Source organism: Chroicocephalus ridibundus, chromosome 7 (assembly GCF_963924245.1).
Source record: "Chroicocephalus ridibundus chromosome 7, bChrRid1.1, whole genome shotgun sequence".
Taxonomy (NCBI): Eukaryota; Metazoa; Chordata; class Aves; order Charadriiformes; family Laridae; genus Chroicocephalus; species Chroicocephalus ridibundus.
The window spans coordinates 24,075,588-24,093,652 of NC_086290.1; the positions used below are offsets into that span (position 1 = coordinate 24,075,588).

Here is an 18,065-nt window from a genome sequence, read left to right on the forward strand (position 1 = left end):
ATGCTATCCTTCTTGCCACAGAGAAGGCTTCTCACTGCAACGCGCAATCTTCACTGTGATTGCAAGTGTGTGAACTTCGACGAGGAGTGCCTTCCAGCTGCTCTATGCTTTATCTACCACAGAAGCAAGGGCACCCCTATCCTGCTAGCACTTCAGTAATACTTTATTTTTATGCATATGACAACAAGGAGGCTGCGTTCTTGATTTTTCACAGGGGTACTCACAAGACTGAAACCTCAGAGATTCAAGAGCTATTTGGAAACAGCAATTTCAGGACTAAGACAAGTTTGGAAGGTTTAACCCCCTTCAGTCATTTTTTTTCCCTTCCTGAAAATGATACATGTCACAATTGTCAGCTGGTGAAGGTTGCAGGTAGCTATCTGCATAAATACAGTTCATCTGAGAACAAAGGGAATGGCCTTCGGTTTTTTTGAAGCTTCCAAAACCACCTCAAAGATTTTAGAAATTATGCAGTACTCCAAATGGAAGCAGTTTCCTCCTTGAAGTGTGATTTCACAGTGAACTTTATTTGCTGTCACACTGAAGCCACCAGCCCTTCTTGTGGGTAAAAACTCAAACTGCCTCACACGTCTACTGGTTAATAATGATAACCTCTATTATCAAGTCCGTGAGCAGACAGAAATCCAGCCACGACAGGGGAGGACCCAAAATGGAGCGTACAACCATATTCTCATACAGGGAACTAAAAGGCCTAGAAATTCACAGCAATGCACTCGATGGGGATTAAATCTTTGGGACCAGGAAAGTCCTTATCAGTATTTTCTGCTTCACAAAGCTTTCACGTGGGAACATGAGGATACTAGGTGCAGGCTATTGTAACGTACAGAGACAACTAAAATCCACACCATTCCTCTGAACAAAGTCAGGCTTAGGAGAGGAGATCTTACTGCAGACTTCAACTGGAACAGATTCATCACTAACTCCAACAGCAGGAACAAAGCTCAAGGATACGGGAGATCTTCCAGCCCCTTGCTCCCAGGGCTGCTCTCGGCAACCGCTAGTTTGGAAAAAAACCTTCCCCCAGTTTTATTGCTAACCATGACGTTACGTGGTGTGGAACATCCCTTTGGTCAGTCCAGGTCAGGTGTCCTGGACACGTTCCCTCCCAAACCTCTTGCGCATCCCCAGCCTAATCTCAGGGGGCAGAGTGAGAAACAAGAGACGGCCTCAATGCTGTGCAAGCACCGCTCAGCAACCACTAAAATACCAGTGCATTATCAGCACTGTTTGGTTAGATCTAAAACACAGCACCATATGGGGTCTTGCAAAGAAAATTAACTTGATCCCAGTCAAACCCAGTCCATCAGCAAGCAAGCACACCAGTAATAGGCTGCCTCCTGCAACACAAAGAAACATTCAAATTTTTATTTTTTTTTTAAAAAAGAACTCCACAAAGGCAGTAAGCAGTCAGAAACCTTCCTTGCTATGAATGCCAAGGCTGGGCTTAAGGATCATTAGTTAAGCATTGACTTGGAGGCTTAGCAAGGAAAAGCTCTAAGACACATCCCATGGCAAGATGGAAGTACTGCCCAAAAACTACATGCAGTACGGTGGTCTGCTACCTGCTGAATGCCATACCTGGGGCATGGTGCTGGTATAGCAAACCAGATGCTGTTTTCCTTTTGCATCTGATTTGGGAAAGCCTGTTACACTTCCCCAAACTGGTAAGTTTGCCATCTCAAAGTAATTACCCTGCCACTTCTCTCTTCCCACCTCATTTAGGAATTAATCACATACTGCTGTGTGAAGGTCTGGAACTACTTCCTGAAGCAAAATGCAATATAACCAGCTTCATATTTCTTTTCCCCTCTAACAGAGGAAAGAACATTAACTGGTCTCTAGAAGGATTATCAAAGCTTTCAAACAAGAAACACAGAGGATGAAAATACTAAAGTCAGCAAGACATATCTGAAAACATGTTCTTAGTTCAGCTCAGATCATTATTGCTACTGCAGAATTCAATCCCAGTGAGGGATTCACCATGTAACTGTCATCCCTAGAACTGAAATAGGCGCACTACAAACCTGTCCAGAATTACAAAAACCTCATTGCTCTTTCCAACAGGAGACAGCAGCTACAGAGAAAAGTTAACAATGTGGAAGAAAAAGGCTTCTGTTATCCCACTAGTAACACTCCATAAGCAAGAATGTTTGCTGAATTAAGGCAAATATATTACACCTACTCCAAAAAAATATCACAGTTGAGTAGGAAGAAGCAGTTAATCCCATCAGATAAGAGATGGCTTATTTCTAGCAATGAGAATGCAATTTATCTGGGTTGGTTAAGGGCTAACACATCTGACAAAACCATTTGGAGAAAAAAAAAATTGCAGTTTAGATACCACATGCTAACTCATGCAGATGAATAACCCAGGGTTACAAAGCTTACAACAGCTCTGCTCTCATCAAATAATGACTAGCTTTTAGAAAACAGGTATTTTATCACATAGGAACCTGTGCACCAGCCTGGATCATAGGAAGCTGCACAATGGCAAAAGCCAGACCTTACACTGGTAGGCAAAGTCTCAGCTGAGTGCTGGGGGTGACTCACCTCTTAGTTAACATCATTAGTTCCCAAACTGACCTATGCAGAACCTTGCCCATCCCACCAGCCACTTCAAACAGAGACGCTGAATTAACAGCCAAACACTGCACAGTCCAGCAAGGACTCAGGATATATTGCTTCCACCGCTCGCCCAGGATTTGCTTGGAAAAACAAACTAAATATGGAAACACCTGGCATAAATTACACTGGACAAGAGACACTAAAAAAAGTTATTAGTGATAATCATGTGGCCTAAAGGGGGGCTTTGCTTGCTCAGCCAGGCAGGTATCTTGGCAAAAGGGATGAGGTGGCTGAGATTTCCACTCTCCTGACAAAGTGACATTCACTCATCAAAATACTCTAGTACAGACCCAGCCCAGATCTTTGCCATAGCAACAGATACTAAATGCATTAAGTAGTTAACTAAGGACATGTTCTCTTTACATTTTCGTCTTGGAAGTTTAAAAAAAAGTCAATATATGCAGCAAACTCTTACCTTCTCCACATCCTCTGCCTCAGTTGCTGTGTACTGCAGAACTTCACTGGTCTCACTGCAAAGAAGAAAAAAATTGAACTCCCCAGATAAAACTGCTCTACTCATCCTCTCCCCCCTGCTCCAAAATAAAGCACAAGTGAAGTTAAATGGCACAAACACAGAATGAGAATCATTACAATTTTTTAGAATGCTTACAGAGTTCTTGCAATAGAATTCCTATCAGACCTGCAAGTTGCTCCTTTCCTAGTGGAAAATTGTTTTTAAAAGGGGCAAATGCCCTGTGATATCTATATAGTTTCAGTTCAAAAAAAAAGTCCCACCTATGAAATTTGTTTCCATTTCACTAACGGGAATATTTGCCTCAATTACAGTTTCCCAATCTATTTGAAGCCTAGTGAAGTTTTTAATCAGTCTAACCCAGAACTTCAGCAGACCTTCCTTTCTACAAATATATTAATACCTGCGGGTAGTTTTTAAGAGAAGAATACATTCATTCATCATTTACTAAGACTGAGCTAGCTGAGCCAATACAACACAGGCAGCGGGGTCTGTAAGTATAAAAACATTTCAAACAGGTAATACCTCGCTGGTTACAAGATTCCCTTATTCATACAGCAGCCTTCGTAGAAAAGTTACCTGCAGAGCGGAGCCATGATAGGAGTTCCTATATGAACGTGTTTCACTACTACATACGCACAGTCACCCTCATTACCAGTTGTTGCCAAATCTGTCCCAGCTGCCCTGGAAGACCTTTCACTTAGCTAACAAAACCTTAGGAGAAAATAGAATGGATGCTCACTATGTATGGTATATCAAACACCATGCAACAAAGCTGAAAAGCATGGAGAAGAATTTGCAGAGTTTTTGCTTAGCACAACCACTTTCAAGTTTAATCGGGATTAAGGCTGGCCATCTAAGTTGCTTTAAGTATTCACATTATCAAAATAACTTATAACCGCAGCAGTCCAGACTAGTTCCTGATCTGCATTAACACTGGTCAGTCAAAACAGCTCTGGTAAAAAAGTTCATTTGTAAAATGCCTTTTTTCCTACAAATCCTCAAGCTCTTGCAGTCACTCAACTGGTGCTCCTAGTAGCAGAACTACTTAAAGAGTTTGTTCTCAACTTGAGAGCAAAGCAGAAAGCCTAACGCGATTCCGTCACAGAAAGAAAGTAAACAGCCTCCTTTCAAAGGAGCTACTGTGAGAGCTTAACACATCTACTCACATCTTCAACACGGCACACCTCCTCACAGCTCCAACATCAACTGTCAGTAAACAAAGGGAGAGGTCAGACTTCACCAGAGTCTTATGCTAGCAACTGCATTAACAATGTAGATAAATCACTTGATATTCTACAGATTATTAGGGCTCTTATTAAGAGAAAAGAGCTGTTCAGTGGAAGCAGCACCGGATATGAAAGAATAACCAAGAAGACTTTCCACAAAAAGAAAAATCAAGCAAAAAACAAAAGCTGTCTGTTCAAAATTATGAGATAATACCTGCCACAGCACCAGGCCCGCAAATCAATATCAAAAGAAACATTAAAAGTCATTCATAACTACGTCAGACTAGAAAGGAAACACCAATTTTAAGATAGCCAAACATTCACTATAAAACACCACCTCAGGCAGCATCAAGTTGCTCCAACTGAATGGAACAAGGTAACAGGAATTTTGCTAAGTAACAACACAGAGTATTTTCCTGCTCCATTTCAAGAAAAGGGAACAAGCAAACATAAGCTTGAACATGGAAAGTACGTAGGATTTTGTTCAACAGCCTATAATAACTCTTTTTAGCCTGTTTGAACCAGATTTTGCTCATCCTCAAGAGTTAGGGAATCAAACACTTCCTAGTCTGCCTGGAGACTAACAGCCAGGCTTGAGTATAGCTCACGGCATCACTCTGCGAGCCAGCAAACAAACAGTTAAAGACGGTTGAAGCTTCTGTACATTTATCCAACATGCAAGCCATCAGTGAGGTCCAGAGAGGTGCAAAGCTGAACTTTCACATATTCACAGCCTCCCCCACATCACGGGGACAGAGACATCCTTCTTCAGAGCCAAGCACGAAGATTGATCTGACAAGCCACCGCAAGCCCATCCGCTGATGAGGACACCGACCAGAGGGTGCTTGCTTAACAAGCCTACTGACCATGCACAGACAAGGGGGAAAGAGTTGAAATCACAGCAGGACCAGGTCTAGGATTTAGCCTCACTAAACACCACGGTGTATTTCTGAAGCTCGATTTGATCCAAAGAAGCAGCAGTATTTTTCTCCTCACCAGTAAATTCAAAACAGTTTTGCCCCCAGGGGGATGACAGTCCCAAGGCTTCCCACCCTCAGCCCCCATTTCCTTCAGAGAGTCATGTGCTAGCCGCTAACCTGTGAGGGACACACTGGGAGGCAGCTGACCACACATCACACCAACAACTTCTGCGCTGTATGAAAGACAAGCCTAATGTGAAGTTATCCAGTTCAATTGCTGACAGTGCCCAGATTTACCCTGGGAGATGGAGCAAGGAAACAAGGGGAAACAAGCAGGCTACAATATACCTGAAGATCTACTTTGACTTAAATGAAACTCAATCAGCTTCATGCACACACCAAACCTCGCACAATTACAGATTGTTTTGATGTAAAGTAGGCCTGGCTCTGTGACCTTTGAGAGCTTCCCCTTACAGAAAGCTATTTGTTTATGAGGGACCAGGATTGCTTACATTCACATACTTTTAGATTTTTAGGACAATTTCATTTTTGATAGAGCTCTTTTATAAAAGGTGGGATAGCTGGCAAACTATAGTAGTCTCATCTCAAGTTTACAGTGCACACATTCTTGCATCCCAGCTAGAGAAAGACAAAGGATCCCAGAGAAGAACACCTTCAGTCTCCAGAGCAGGCAACAGTGCGTTCTTTATTTACCAGCACCAACAAGCCCATCAAATCCTTTTAAACATGGAAGGCTATCAGATATATGCCTCATGAGGTGGAGAAACAGAACTAGAAAAAGGGAACAGTCCCTTACCTGAAAGCCTTTCTCCTCTCCCTCCATACCACCACCAAGAAACTAGCCAAAGCTATGATAAATGAAAGGAGTTTTTAGGAGAGAAAAATTCTAAACTCTCCAAAAAGGCCTGAGAAAAGCTTATATTGCATCACACTCTCCTCAGGTGACACAAACACCAAGCTATAGCTGTGGCATTTTGGACATGAGTCCAAGAAAGCACTCCAACCACTGTTGCAAGCTAACAGAAAGAGAAGCAAAGGTGTCAACACCAACCACATACAGAACACTGTCAGAATGGGAGACAGAACTCGTTTTTTGCAGAGAAAAACTGTATTCCTGGATTTGCTCCTGAAGTGCTCTTTTAAATATGAAAAACTTTATGCTTCCCTGTATCTGACTCCACGACAGCAAAGTTGCAATGCCCCAAGAGGGCAGGATGAAAAAAAACACACTGCAGATCAGGGCTCATTAGCTTTGCAACGTATTAGGTAGGTCAATGAATGAAATCCAATGAATTTACAACTGCACAACACTCCACCCACTCTGAATCTGTTAAGGAGTCAAAAAAACATTACTTTGTAAAGTTCACACCTAAAAAGACTTCATTTTTAATCTTCCAATATTCTAACACTGGCATCAGGCTTCTCAAACGCCAGAGGTAACTACACATAAGTACAGTTGTTATGCCATGGACACAATGCCCCATCATTAGGGCATAACATTGTACCACATAGCACAAGGAGGATTTCTCACATGACATGATTTTATTTGCTTATATTAGCAGAGATTTTAGGTTTTGCACACATTTTTACTCAAAGACTTAAGAGACAAAACATTTTGGTTTGCTAACCTGATCTCTGGCAAGAAGGTTTTCTTGTAAGCATCCTCAATGTTCTGGAGATACACAGGAGACACCTTTTTCTCATATGGCTAAAACCAAACAGAAAACAATGTTGTGAAATTAGTTTTCTTTCTTTTCCCCACCGGCACAGATTCCAGACTAATCAGAAGGTGCTGATATACCATCTGCCAAGAGCTCACTCTTGTATTAGCAGTCAAACATCCAAGTGAACCACATAAATATTAATGAAAGTTTCAAGAATTGAGATATTTAGGATGTTCAGAATTTCTTAGATGGCATTAAATATCTAGAGTACTCTAAGGAACAAGTCAGTTTACATTAATCACTGCTTTGCCCTGTACTGTTATGTCCACGGTTTTAATGATTAGCCATGAGTAAGATTCTTCTGATATGTCAGGGAATCTAGAAAGGGAAAGGGAGGTTAAACAGAAGAATATGAAAGTGAAAAAGCTTTCTTCCAATTTATTTCAGTTTGTTACAGGAACACCTAATTTCCCCTGAGTTTGCATAAACTAAGAGAACCATTCATCAACAGCCTCAAAAAGATTAGCATTCCAAGGACTGATCAGTCCTAGCTACTTGCACATTCAAGGAAGTTATATATAATCATCCAGAAAACAGAAGATTGTCCAAGTCCGCCTTTTCAACGAGAGGGCCAACGTGCAAACATTTCCATAGTTTCAGACAAGTGCATGGTCAACCAGCCACTCCAAAATCTTTCTTTGAAATTTCATGGATATCATACCTGCTGTTAAACAGTTTATCTTCTACACAGTGTCCTTTAATGACACATTTGCAAAGTGTCAGGAATTTCTCTAATCTACCATGTGTTCCTTCAGTTCAATCCTAAAATTAAATTACATTTCCTGCTGGAAACGTTCATCCAAGATGCCCATTATGTTGGAAGGATCTGCATGTCTGCTTGCTGGGCCTACTGGAGGGTTTTTCTTTTTCCAGTGCCCTGCAACAACAGCGCACTGAATACTAATGAAACACTCCACCCACCACGAAGGCAGAATTCCCAAAAGTACAATCTCCAAACAAGCAGTAGTGCTCAGCAGTGCCGCTGCCCCAAGGAAGCTACAGCTGCACCAGCAATTTCTGCCAGAACGTCTCAAAAATGACACCACCTCTTTGCTCACAAGGGCAAAGAACTCGCAGGTTCTCAAGTTACATTAAGAAGCGTCTGTCACTGAAGTTGCTAAACCAAAAAAGCCATGATTTTCCTATACAGAAGTATCTATTTCATTAAGGCACAGACACACATTCAGTCATGGCCTAAACTGCCGGAGGGCAGAAGAGGAGAGTCGTTCAACCACAGACTAAGCAACTCAGGCCAGGCAGATCACGAAGCAGCAAGGGCAGCCTTCCATTTACAACTCAAGTCCCTTCTCTTCGGTAATCACCAGACTCCCTCTTAAAAGGGCAGGAAACTGTAAAACAAAACGCTACTAGCTCACCTTAGCACACTAACATATATGCTTTGAGAAGAGCAGGCATCACCAAGCATTTCAGAGATTTGAGAATTTTTTAGTAATAATAAATGAAATTTTTCTTTGCATCTATCAGGCTTTCCATAGTTAAATACTTAACTACAATTATTTCCCTTAGCCTTTGAAGAGGGTAAACATCATTTAATCCTTGTAACACGTCTGAGAACAGTTACAAGCACATGTCCAAATATCACAGAAGGGGGAAGAAAAAATCCAAACCAAAAACCTTAGATTAGTCAATATACAGAAGTAGCCTATAGCTTTTCTGGTACAAGAATATTTCAATAACCCAGTAATCCACTACACTAATATAATGAGAGGTAATTTGAAGACAATACTGCATAATTAAGTTAAGTTTCTTTTCTTTTTAACAGTACCTTGACTTAGAAAAAGACATCTTGGAGAGAAACTATGCCACTCTCGAAGGGTTTTGAGAGCAAAAGCGAGAATGTTCCAAAACTGTCAGAGATCAACAATAGGTAAGAATCACCTACCATGAGCTCGGACCAGATTGCAGTTGCACTAGTGATAAGATGCAACTGTATTTCTTATCAACTTTATATTAGATTAGCCAGGCTTTTATATATCATGGAATATCTACATAAAATTGGTTTTAAGTTTAAAATTGATGGTTTTGCCGTGTTAACACAAAAGCATCAAGCAGCAATTTTCTTAATTTCAGAAAGTTACTGAACTTGCTGATCACAAGCAACCCACACATTAACATCAACACAGATCCGAAACAGCAGTCAACTGGGGAAGCAGGAGAAGGGGACGGCCAGTTGGGGTTTTTGGCACTTGCGCAGCACAGAATCTTAAAGAATGCCACAAGAAGCATATTGCACAGACACGACTCCTGAAACAACAGCTACAAAGGCTCTTTTTTAAGGACAGATGATTTTTACAGAGCTTCTCATTACAGAAACGACAGCATTTTGATGCAATCAAAAAAAGTTGATTTTTGCTTTTTTTAGAGCAAGCGTACCAGAATACCCATAGAGTCATCAGCAACACACAGTTCTTACACCTAAGAGGACAAGAAGCTTTTCAGAAGCAGAATTCTGCAGGAAACCCCACAGGACTCACACGTAAGGGCACAACTGAAGCAGATATTAACAGGCAGTAACAGTGGCAAGAGATAAAGTTACCTTGCCTTTCTCCTGAATCCTCTTCTGCACCTCTGGGACGGGTACATCTATATAAATGACCAAGTGAGGTTGCAGGAATTCACAAATGCTGACTTCTTTGATCTCCTTATAGTGATCGAGACCTGTATAAAAAACCAAAACCAAGCACACCAGAAAGCTAAAGGCAGCCCAGCTGAACACATACACATGTTGCAAATGAGGACAAGTACAATAAGAACAGCATTAAAGTCAAATTTATCAGGTAATGAATCTGCAATCATTTCTTCAAGTGTTTTTTCCTGCATTTGGTAAACATATTCTATTTGCAAATCAATCACATTCCCCTCATTTGTATTTGTAGTCTCCTCTTCCTGGCTGATGCAGCAACTTTAGGTAAGGTTTTTCCTCAAATAGGATTCAGGAAGTTTTTAGAATTAACAATCTTCCAGAAACAGAAAGTAAAACACAATTAAACTAAAAAGGTACATGCACTGAGATATATGAATCAGATCAAAGTGGGGATTTATTTCTGACTTAAGTTTAGAGAAACCATTGTTTAGAGACAGCCTCTCAAAATATCAGGGAGGTACTGCAGCACTTGGGTCACTTGAGGTGACAACTAGCTGGGGCTGCCTTCTGACACAGTTTCACACGCAAAATAAACAGCCCTGTCCTACCACAAAGCTGACAGCATAGCAAGGGAAAAAAGTTCCATGCTTCAAGAAGATTCTGCAAGAAGTACTCTATTTCCCACCACGGGGGGAAGCCGAAGGACCAGGAAGGCATTTGCCTTGTCCTCCGATGCATACGCAAAATCCCGCTGAGGTAAAGCAAATATTTCAAGAGGTCACCAACCCAGCGGTTTCTCTCTTCACCTGTATTGGAGGACTACTCTGCATTACTGTTACTCAATAGCTCCGTGCTCTACATGAGCAACAGCAGACCTTCTCTCCAAGAACACAACCACCAGACTCCACTTTGGAGGACAGGACTGGAGGACCTCACCTTCCCATACAGAAAAAAGCGTATCTGAGAGGAGTTGGTCATGTCTGCGCAACTGGATTCTTCTACCACATCAATAGTCTAAAGCATTTTTGGGGGAGTAGTTGGTGATTAGGAAGCCACAGAGGTTCAGGGGAAGCATCTATTCAAATTTAAGTTGCACCAGCTCCATCAAACATAGCTCAAGTGCAAGCTTTCCTCAATACGGCTCATCAGCTTAGCTAGAAACATAGTGCCAGGCTTTCAAATTCAAACAGTTCATGAAAAAATTTAAAGCCCACTGTGCTTGGCACCACAATAAGCAGCAGTACCTCTCAAAAAACAAAATGTTTGCTTTTTAAGGATTTCAGTACAATCCATTGCTTGTTGTTGGAATTTTATATTAAATATAAATGGTGGGTTGCTGGGCTCTGTTTGCCTCACCAACTCAAAAACAGTAAGACAGTTCATCACAACCAGCTCTCAAACTCATTCAGCAAGAAGTTGCAACTTACAGCAGGTGTTAAAAAGAGAAACATACACCTCCTAAATTTAAGCCAAATCAAACAAAATGGCAGAAACACAAGGCAGTCAGGGAAACAATTGTCTTCACCTCAGGAGTAGCCAAAATACCAGATTTGCCAAGAACAGGCAGAAACAAGAATTTCCATAGCAGCTTACTAATGTGTCAGCTGATGACTGGGCTTTACAGTTGTTTTCTACAGACTTTTAAACTTTTGTTCAGCTGTAAATGCGCATGTTTCGGCTGTGGCTGGTCTCCTACGGATGTCACGTAACCGCTGCATTCCTAGCCAAGGGATGGAGGCTCCATGCGTCTGCCCACAAGGCACCGGCACAGTAACACTGCGCTGCTCAGGAGCTCAGCGCCCACAACCCCAAACCACAGAATCAGAAGAGGCCCTTTGCCTCTTGTCCTCTCACTAGGTGCCAATGAGAAAAGACTGGTTCCATCCAATACTACTCCCCATTAAGTATTTATACACATAAATACCATCAAGTATTTATATGCATCCCCCTGAGTCTTCTTTTCTCCAGGCCAAAAAAATCCCAGCGCTCTCAGCCTCTCCTCATACACAGGATGCTCTAGCTTCTTAGTGACCTTCATGGCCCTTTGCCAGGCTCGCTTCAGTAAGTCCCTGTCTTTCTTCAACCGGTAGCCCAGAACTGGGCACAACACTCCAGATTTAGTATCACCTCCCTTGACCTGCTAACAACACTCCTCTTCATGCAAGACCTGGGATGTTCATGGCATTCTTTGCCACAAGGGCACGTTGCTGTCCCACATTCAACTTGGTCCTCCCCTGCAAAACTTTCTAGCCAGTTGGCTTGCAGCATATACCAGTCCCTGCAGGTGTTCCTTCTGAGGTGCAGGACTTCGCATTCCCTTCTGTCAAGCTTCATGAGGTTACCATCCAGCCATTTCTCCAGGGGTCCAAAGACATATGGTGCGCCCAACCATTACCTGCCCACTTTTGCATCACCTGCAAATCTGCTGAGGTTGCAGATTTGTCCTATCATCCATGTTTCAAATCACAGAATCATAGAATGGTTAGAGTTGGAAAGAACCTTAAAGATCATCCAGTTCCAACCCCCTGCCCTGGGCAGGGACACCTCCCACCAGACCAGGTTGCTCAAAGCTCCATCCAGCCTGGCCTTGAACCCCTCCAGGGATGGGGCAGCCACAGCTTCTCTGGGCAACCTGTTCCAGTGCCTCACCACCCTCACAGTAAAGAATTTCTTCCTAATATCTAATCTAAATCTCTCCTCTTTCAGTTTAAAACCGTTACCCCTCGTCTACACTCCCTGATAAAGAGTCCCTCTCCACTTTTTCTGTAGGCCCCCTTTAAGTACCCAAAGACTGCTACACTTCTGACAGATTATGGCAAAATAACTTCCTTTTGCATGCAAGTAACTTACATCGTTTCTGAATGTAGCCTTGTTTAAACATCGCATCCAGAAACACAAAGTCGCTGTAAGGAGAGCGCTCCATCACCACACCTTGTCCTGCAATTGAAAGTAGGCTCCAGTCAGCAAGGCTTAAAGAGACTGTTGGCAGCAACATTTAAAATGAAAGACAATACTGCTCTTACAGTCAATTTTCTGAATGCTTTCCTAGAATTTTTAAATAAAACAAAAGAGCAAGGTTTTGGCTTGGACAAACGTACTGGATACGCATACTGAACATGCCTGTCTCACCCATATATTCTCCTACTGTGCCTATCACTACAGTGGTTAAGTATTAGTATATTTAAGGAGTACATTTAAACATGCGTAAAACTTTCTGGCATTCACATCTCTTAAGTATTTTCTAAAAAAGATGAAAGTACAAGCAACAGGTAAATCAGTGTTGGTATAGGAAATCTTTTTTCACCAGAAGACACTCAAATAATAATAACACCGCCACAAAACAGTATTTAATGAAATCAAAAAGATTGAACTAAAAACACCATCAGGAACTAAGTCTATGGAGATTTTTTAAGAGGCTGTACAACTCACAGCTATCTTGGTAAGTTTAAAGTGTCTTTTTGAAAGTAATCATCAAAGATTGCCAAATTAAAAGTAATGAAATTGATACCTGGTATGTATTTCCTTTGCTAGAAATTATTTAAGATACTGTTTTAACAGAAAACGTGCAAGGTACTTTTCTAAATGAGCTGTTAACCTGCACTCATTAAGAGGGAAAAAAATAAAAGAGCTTAACAATTTAAGAACCTTTCATTTTAAAACACAGATACCAGCAAGCATTTAAAAACAGCCTACTCGCAACTCGTATTCAGAAGTTAAATTTATAAGTGAAGTTTACTGTGAAATCTAACCTGTGGTCAGCAGATGCTCCAACGCATCAGCATACTGCAAAACACGGTTACCGAACAGCCAAGCTTGCAGTCGGTAAGAGTGTCCATCGGGGCATTTCGGATCATTGTAAAACCTCTCTAGGTTACAGAAACCATTAAATTTCTCATGCAGCAGGGTTCCATCTCCCGTGATTCTGTCTAGGTAGTGGATGTCTGCTTCTGGGAAATATTTCATTCCTGACAAAAAAGAAAACCAACACAGAGTACCAAAGAAAATAATGTCTTGTTCATTTACAGTAAACATCTATTAATCTAATTAAAATATATAGCTATACTTTAAATAGCTCTTGACAACAGCACAGAGTCCTTTGGTCAATCACGTCACAAAGGGCAGACAAACCCTAATTTGAAATACTGCCACCTTTCACCACCCCAGCGAGAGCTGAGCTATCATTCCAAACAGAATCATTTTGCCACCAATCCTCTGATCACCGTGATGCTCTGCACACACCCATGCGGAAAATCTTAACTCTGAAGGTGCTCAGTGACTCCACCAGAGCTAGGAGCTCAGTAAGCAAACTGACTTCATTAGAACTGAAATTTCATCCTACAGATCTGACGAGCATCCTATCCTCATCTCAGACCTCACCAACATTTTATTCTCCCCTTATCTATAAGCCTTCCATGTAACAGCAGTATTGCCTAACTAATAATTTGCCAGTCAAGAATTGCTGGTTTGGTGAACTATCTTTCTTTACACAAGACCCACAATTACACCATTAAATTCTATTAACTATCAGAGAAATAGATAAAATAAAGATGTACCTAGTTTTTCTGCTATTTGTTTTGCAAGCTTCCCCTTCCCAGAAGATAAATTTCCCTCCACCGTAAAGATTTTGCTGTATTCAGTAAACTTTTTTGTAGCTCTGTCTCCCAACATATAAGCAAGCCAGCCATACTGCAAGTTCTGCTCAGGGCTGATATGAATTCTTGCCTGAAAGAAAACACAACAAAATTAGCCTATTTCAGTTCTTAGCCGAACTAGGCATCCTTAAAGTACAGCTTTTTCAGATCTTCTGCACATGCCAGACGATACGCACTTGCACATCTAATACAAGGAATTTTCATACAGTAAAGTTAGCACTGCCATTTCAGCTCAGCAACTGAAGCAGTATTTGGGCTGAGAAACTGTTTATGAAATGCAAGGCTGAGAAGCCAGAAACCATGAAACCAATTTTCAGTGTGGCTAAAGCCTGAAGCAGGGCTGCTCTGCCCAAACTCTTTGCTCTAAATCTACAACGACTGAAACTTCCCTGACTTACTGAAGGCCACAGACATACGACATGCCCTGCGTTCCCAAGAGAGATTCCACAGCAGGCTTTTACTTGTGTTTTTTGTTTGTTCAGTGGATGTTAACATTAAACTCTCTCCCTGTCTCTCAGGACAGTAACAGCCTCCTTTCTGGACAAAGGCAAAAAGAAATACTCACCTGGCCTGTGAAGCTGAAGGCAGTACCTTATTGAACCCTGCTCAGCAAAGCCGCACAGAGCCCTTGGTAAAACCTAAATAATCCTTATTTTGAGCAATATAGTGAGATTTAAAGTTTTTTTGAGCAAAATGTGAGATTTTATTTAATATTCTTCTGCTTGCACTGCCAAAGATCACATTCACAAGCTGAAGGTCACTGGGTCACCTCGCTCTGGCCTCAGCTGTTTACTTGAGCCCCTACCTTAAAGCTCGCCTCCTCTCCAAAGCCCCTGCCTTCATCCATTGGGAATGTCCCTTTCTCGGGAGGAGCCCAGCCCAGCCTCCCCCCGCCGCTGGGCCCTCCCCAAGGCTCCCCGGAGACAAGGCCCCCCCGGGCACAGACGGCGAGCAGAGGCCGGCTCAGGGGCCCCTAACGCGCGGAGAGAGGGCGCTACCGGCACAGCCCCCGCCAGCTCCGCGGGGAGGCCGCAGGGGCCCGGGCACCCCAAGGTGAGCCCGACCGGCCGCGCCGAGGGGCGGCCGCCGCCGCCGAGAGAACCACAGCTGAGGCGCGGGGAACCTCCCCCTTCCCCGGCCCCGCTCACCGCCGGCAGGACGGCGCTCCCCAAGCGGCCCCGAGCGGCGGCGGCCGCGGTCGGGCCGAACTTGCTCAGCCACAAGGACATGGCGGAGCCCAGGAGACGCCGCCGGCCCCACCGCGACGGAAGCGGCCGGGCGCTGAGTGATGACGTCACGGAAGAAGCCTGCGGGGGGGCTATGAGGGAATGAGTGGTCACGCCCCCGTCGCTCAGGCCACGCCCCCGTCGCCCAGGCCACGCCCCCTGACGGGGGGGGGACGGACACACACAGGTAGCGCGCGCAGGGAGGTGGCAGGGGCCGCTGTCGCGCTGTGTCCCCAAACCGTGGCGTCCCTGCCCGAGAAAGGCACTTCCGAGGGCGTTAATGGTTTGGGAGAACCCGCAGCAACTTACTGCCCTTCAGACAGGTGTTCCCTCACCCGGTGACCCCTCCCCAGCCGGGAAGGGGAATCGCGGAAAAACAAGGAAACATGAGGGCTGAAATATAAATAGATTTAACAGGATAAGACTAAATATCTAACGATAATACTGACGAACCAGTATTGATCCCGACACTAATATAAAATATACAAGGATTATACTCAGCCCGCTCCATCAGCAGGAAGCCGCACAGTCCCAGCAGGGGACAGCAAATGTGGGACACTGAGCGCTGAGGCTTCGGGAGGAAGGGAAGGGCTCAGGGCTGCGGCACCAGGGCAAGGAGTGCTCAGGATCATCGCCATCAGGGGAGAGAGCGAACTATGCAGCAAACTGTCTGATTTATATTGAATGTGACATTCGTGGTAGGAAATAACCCTGTTGGCCAGCATGGGTCAAGTGCCCAGGTCTCGCTCCTCCTCATCCCCACACCTGGCAGGGCTTGAAAACGAGTCCTTGAATCCCACAGAGTGTAGCTGGCTATGAAGTGAATATTTTCACAAATTCAGATACCAGAGTCTTCCAACCGTGCAGTTTTCCCCAGCATTAGAAGAGAAGTTAGTCCTGTGTTGCTCAAACTGGGACATTGGGAAATACTGTTCCCCAGGCAAGTCCCAAGGCGCTGGGAGGAGAACTGGTGGTGGGACAATGACACTGCTGCACAGATGTCCTCGGTGACCCCTCGGCTGAAAGGGATGGGAGGTCTCGTGCCAAAGCTTCTCACTGGTTCCGTGAGTCAGGAAGAGTGGGAAGTTCAGGGCTTGGGCTTTAGGAAAGCAAGCCGCGGCTCACTGCAAATTAACTGCTTCCTGGTTCTTCGGCTGCAATAGGATGCGAGCGGACACATCGGATGTGAAGGATGCAGCTCGTGTGCTGCCCCTGCCTCCTCATTGCTGGCCGGGGACATCAAAGGCAACCCCAATTCCTGTCCCCTCTCTTACCGGGGCAGGCAGGACTACCGCTCCCCATTCCAGACTGGTGGGTGCCTGACTGTTAGAAGGAAGGCCCCTGTGTCTGGCTCTCCACACCATGCCAGATATACAAAGCCAAAGAGGTGGAAATCAATATCTACCTCCTTCTCCAGCTCTATGGGAGCCGGTGATCTGGGACAGTTTGCAGTTCCCAATCTAAACCACTTCCCACCCTGTGCTTGGGGCCTTCGATTTGGGTTGAGTTTGCCAGCTATTGCTAGCTGGGGACAGTGTAACACCTTCCACGCTGGCACCTTTGAGTGATCCCATTCTTGTATGGATTCTCGCTGTTCTCAAAGAAAAGGATGGTGAAGGTCCACCATTTGTCATCCCTTGTGTGATGCCAGCTGCTCCCAGCCTGGGGTGGGGAACCACCACGGAGAGAGGACCCCATTGCTCTGTGCAGAGAGAAGGATGCCCTGGTGCTTCTCACCGTTGTTCTCTGCTTGTGGCAGAGCTCCCTCAGCCTCCTTCAGTAGCGAAGGTGGTAAGCTACCTTGGTGGCCTCCAGAAATGAAAGGTGGACCAGGAACGGAGACCGCAATGAGGTGGCAAAGAGAGTATATGCGTGATAACCCAGCAACGTGTGCTTCTGCAGTCAAGACGTGCCCAGCCTGTTTGCACAAACCCCGCAGCCCACTCAGGCTCAGGGCTCAGATGACAGCAGCTGAGGACACGTGCACGTGCTGGAGCTGCCAAGAGCTCGGGCCAACCCTGCCACTCCTGCCTGCGGCTGGGATGGGGGATGCTGGAGGAGAGGGCATGCCTTAACCAGGCACATAGGGCAGGAGAAGGCACGTCCAGGAAACCACTCTCATGCCCACACAGCAGGCAGACGTGGCAGTGGCAAACCTTGCTGCTGCTCTTGGAGGTTTTGCTGGTCCTTGCCACAAGATGGGGCTGGGTAATGCTCAAGGAAAGTTGTTTTCTGCCTGCCTGCCACCATGGCTTGTCCCACGGAGCCGTATTATGAGCTCCACCAAGTCCCCATCTTGCCCAAGGCTCGCTGGAGAGTCTCAGAATGGCTGATGACATCTCAAGGTATCACATTCAAAGCATCTCTGTAGACGCTGCTCCTGCCTCCGTACCGCTGCAACGCATGCTTGCTGGAAACCATGTGGGCAGTTTTGCTTCCTCTCCTTTTTTGTTTTTGAGCTCCATGTTTGCCAACAGGACCGCCGGAGAAACCGGTCTGCTTCAGGAAGCATTGAGAGCTTTGTGTCTGGAAAGATCCATCCGCCCAGCCAGCCTGACCTCCAGTGTTGG

At 44.4% G+C, this 18,065-nt stretch overlaps 1 protein-coding gene across 1 annotated transcript in view; it reads right to left on the bottom strand.

The window, feature by feature from the left end:
• NDUFA10 (NADH:ubiquinone oxidoreductase subunit A10) overlaps nucleotides 1-15,574 on the bottom strand; it is a 41,409-nt gene extending 25,835 nt beyond the window's left edge. Inside the window, exons 1-7 of the mRNA XM_063341874.1 lie at nucleotides 15,418-15,574; nucleotides 14,171-14,339; nucleotides 13,367-13,582; nucleotides 12,468-12,554; nucleotides 9,570-9,691; nucleotides 6,917-6,996; nucleotides 3,062-3,116 (exon numbers count right to left, since the gene is read on the bottom strand). Coding sequence (XP_063197944.1) covers nucleotides 3,062-3,116; nucleotides 6,917-6,996; nucleotides 9,570-9,691; nucleotides 12,468-12,554; nucleotides 13,367-13,582; nucleotides 14,171-14,339; nucleotides 15,418-15,498 — 810 coding nt within the window. The 5' untranslated portion in view covers nucleotides 15,499-15,574. The remainder of the gene's footprint in view (nucleotides 1-3,061; nucleotides 3,117-6,916; nucleotides 6,997-9,569; nucleotides 9,692-12,467; nucleotides 12,555-13,366; nucleotides 13,583-14,170; nucleotides 14,340-15,417) is intronic.
• Between the last annotated feature and the right edge of the window lie 2,491 nt (nucleotides 15,575-18,065).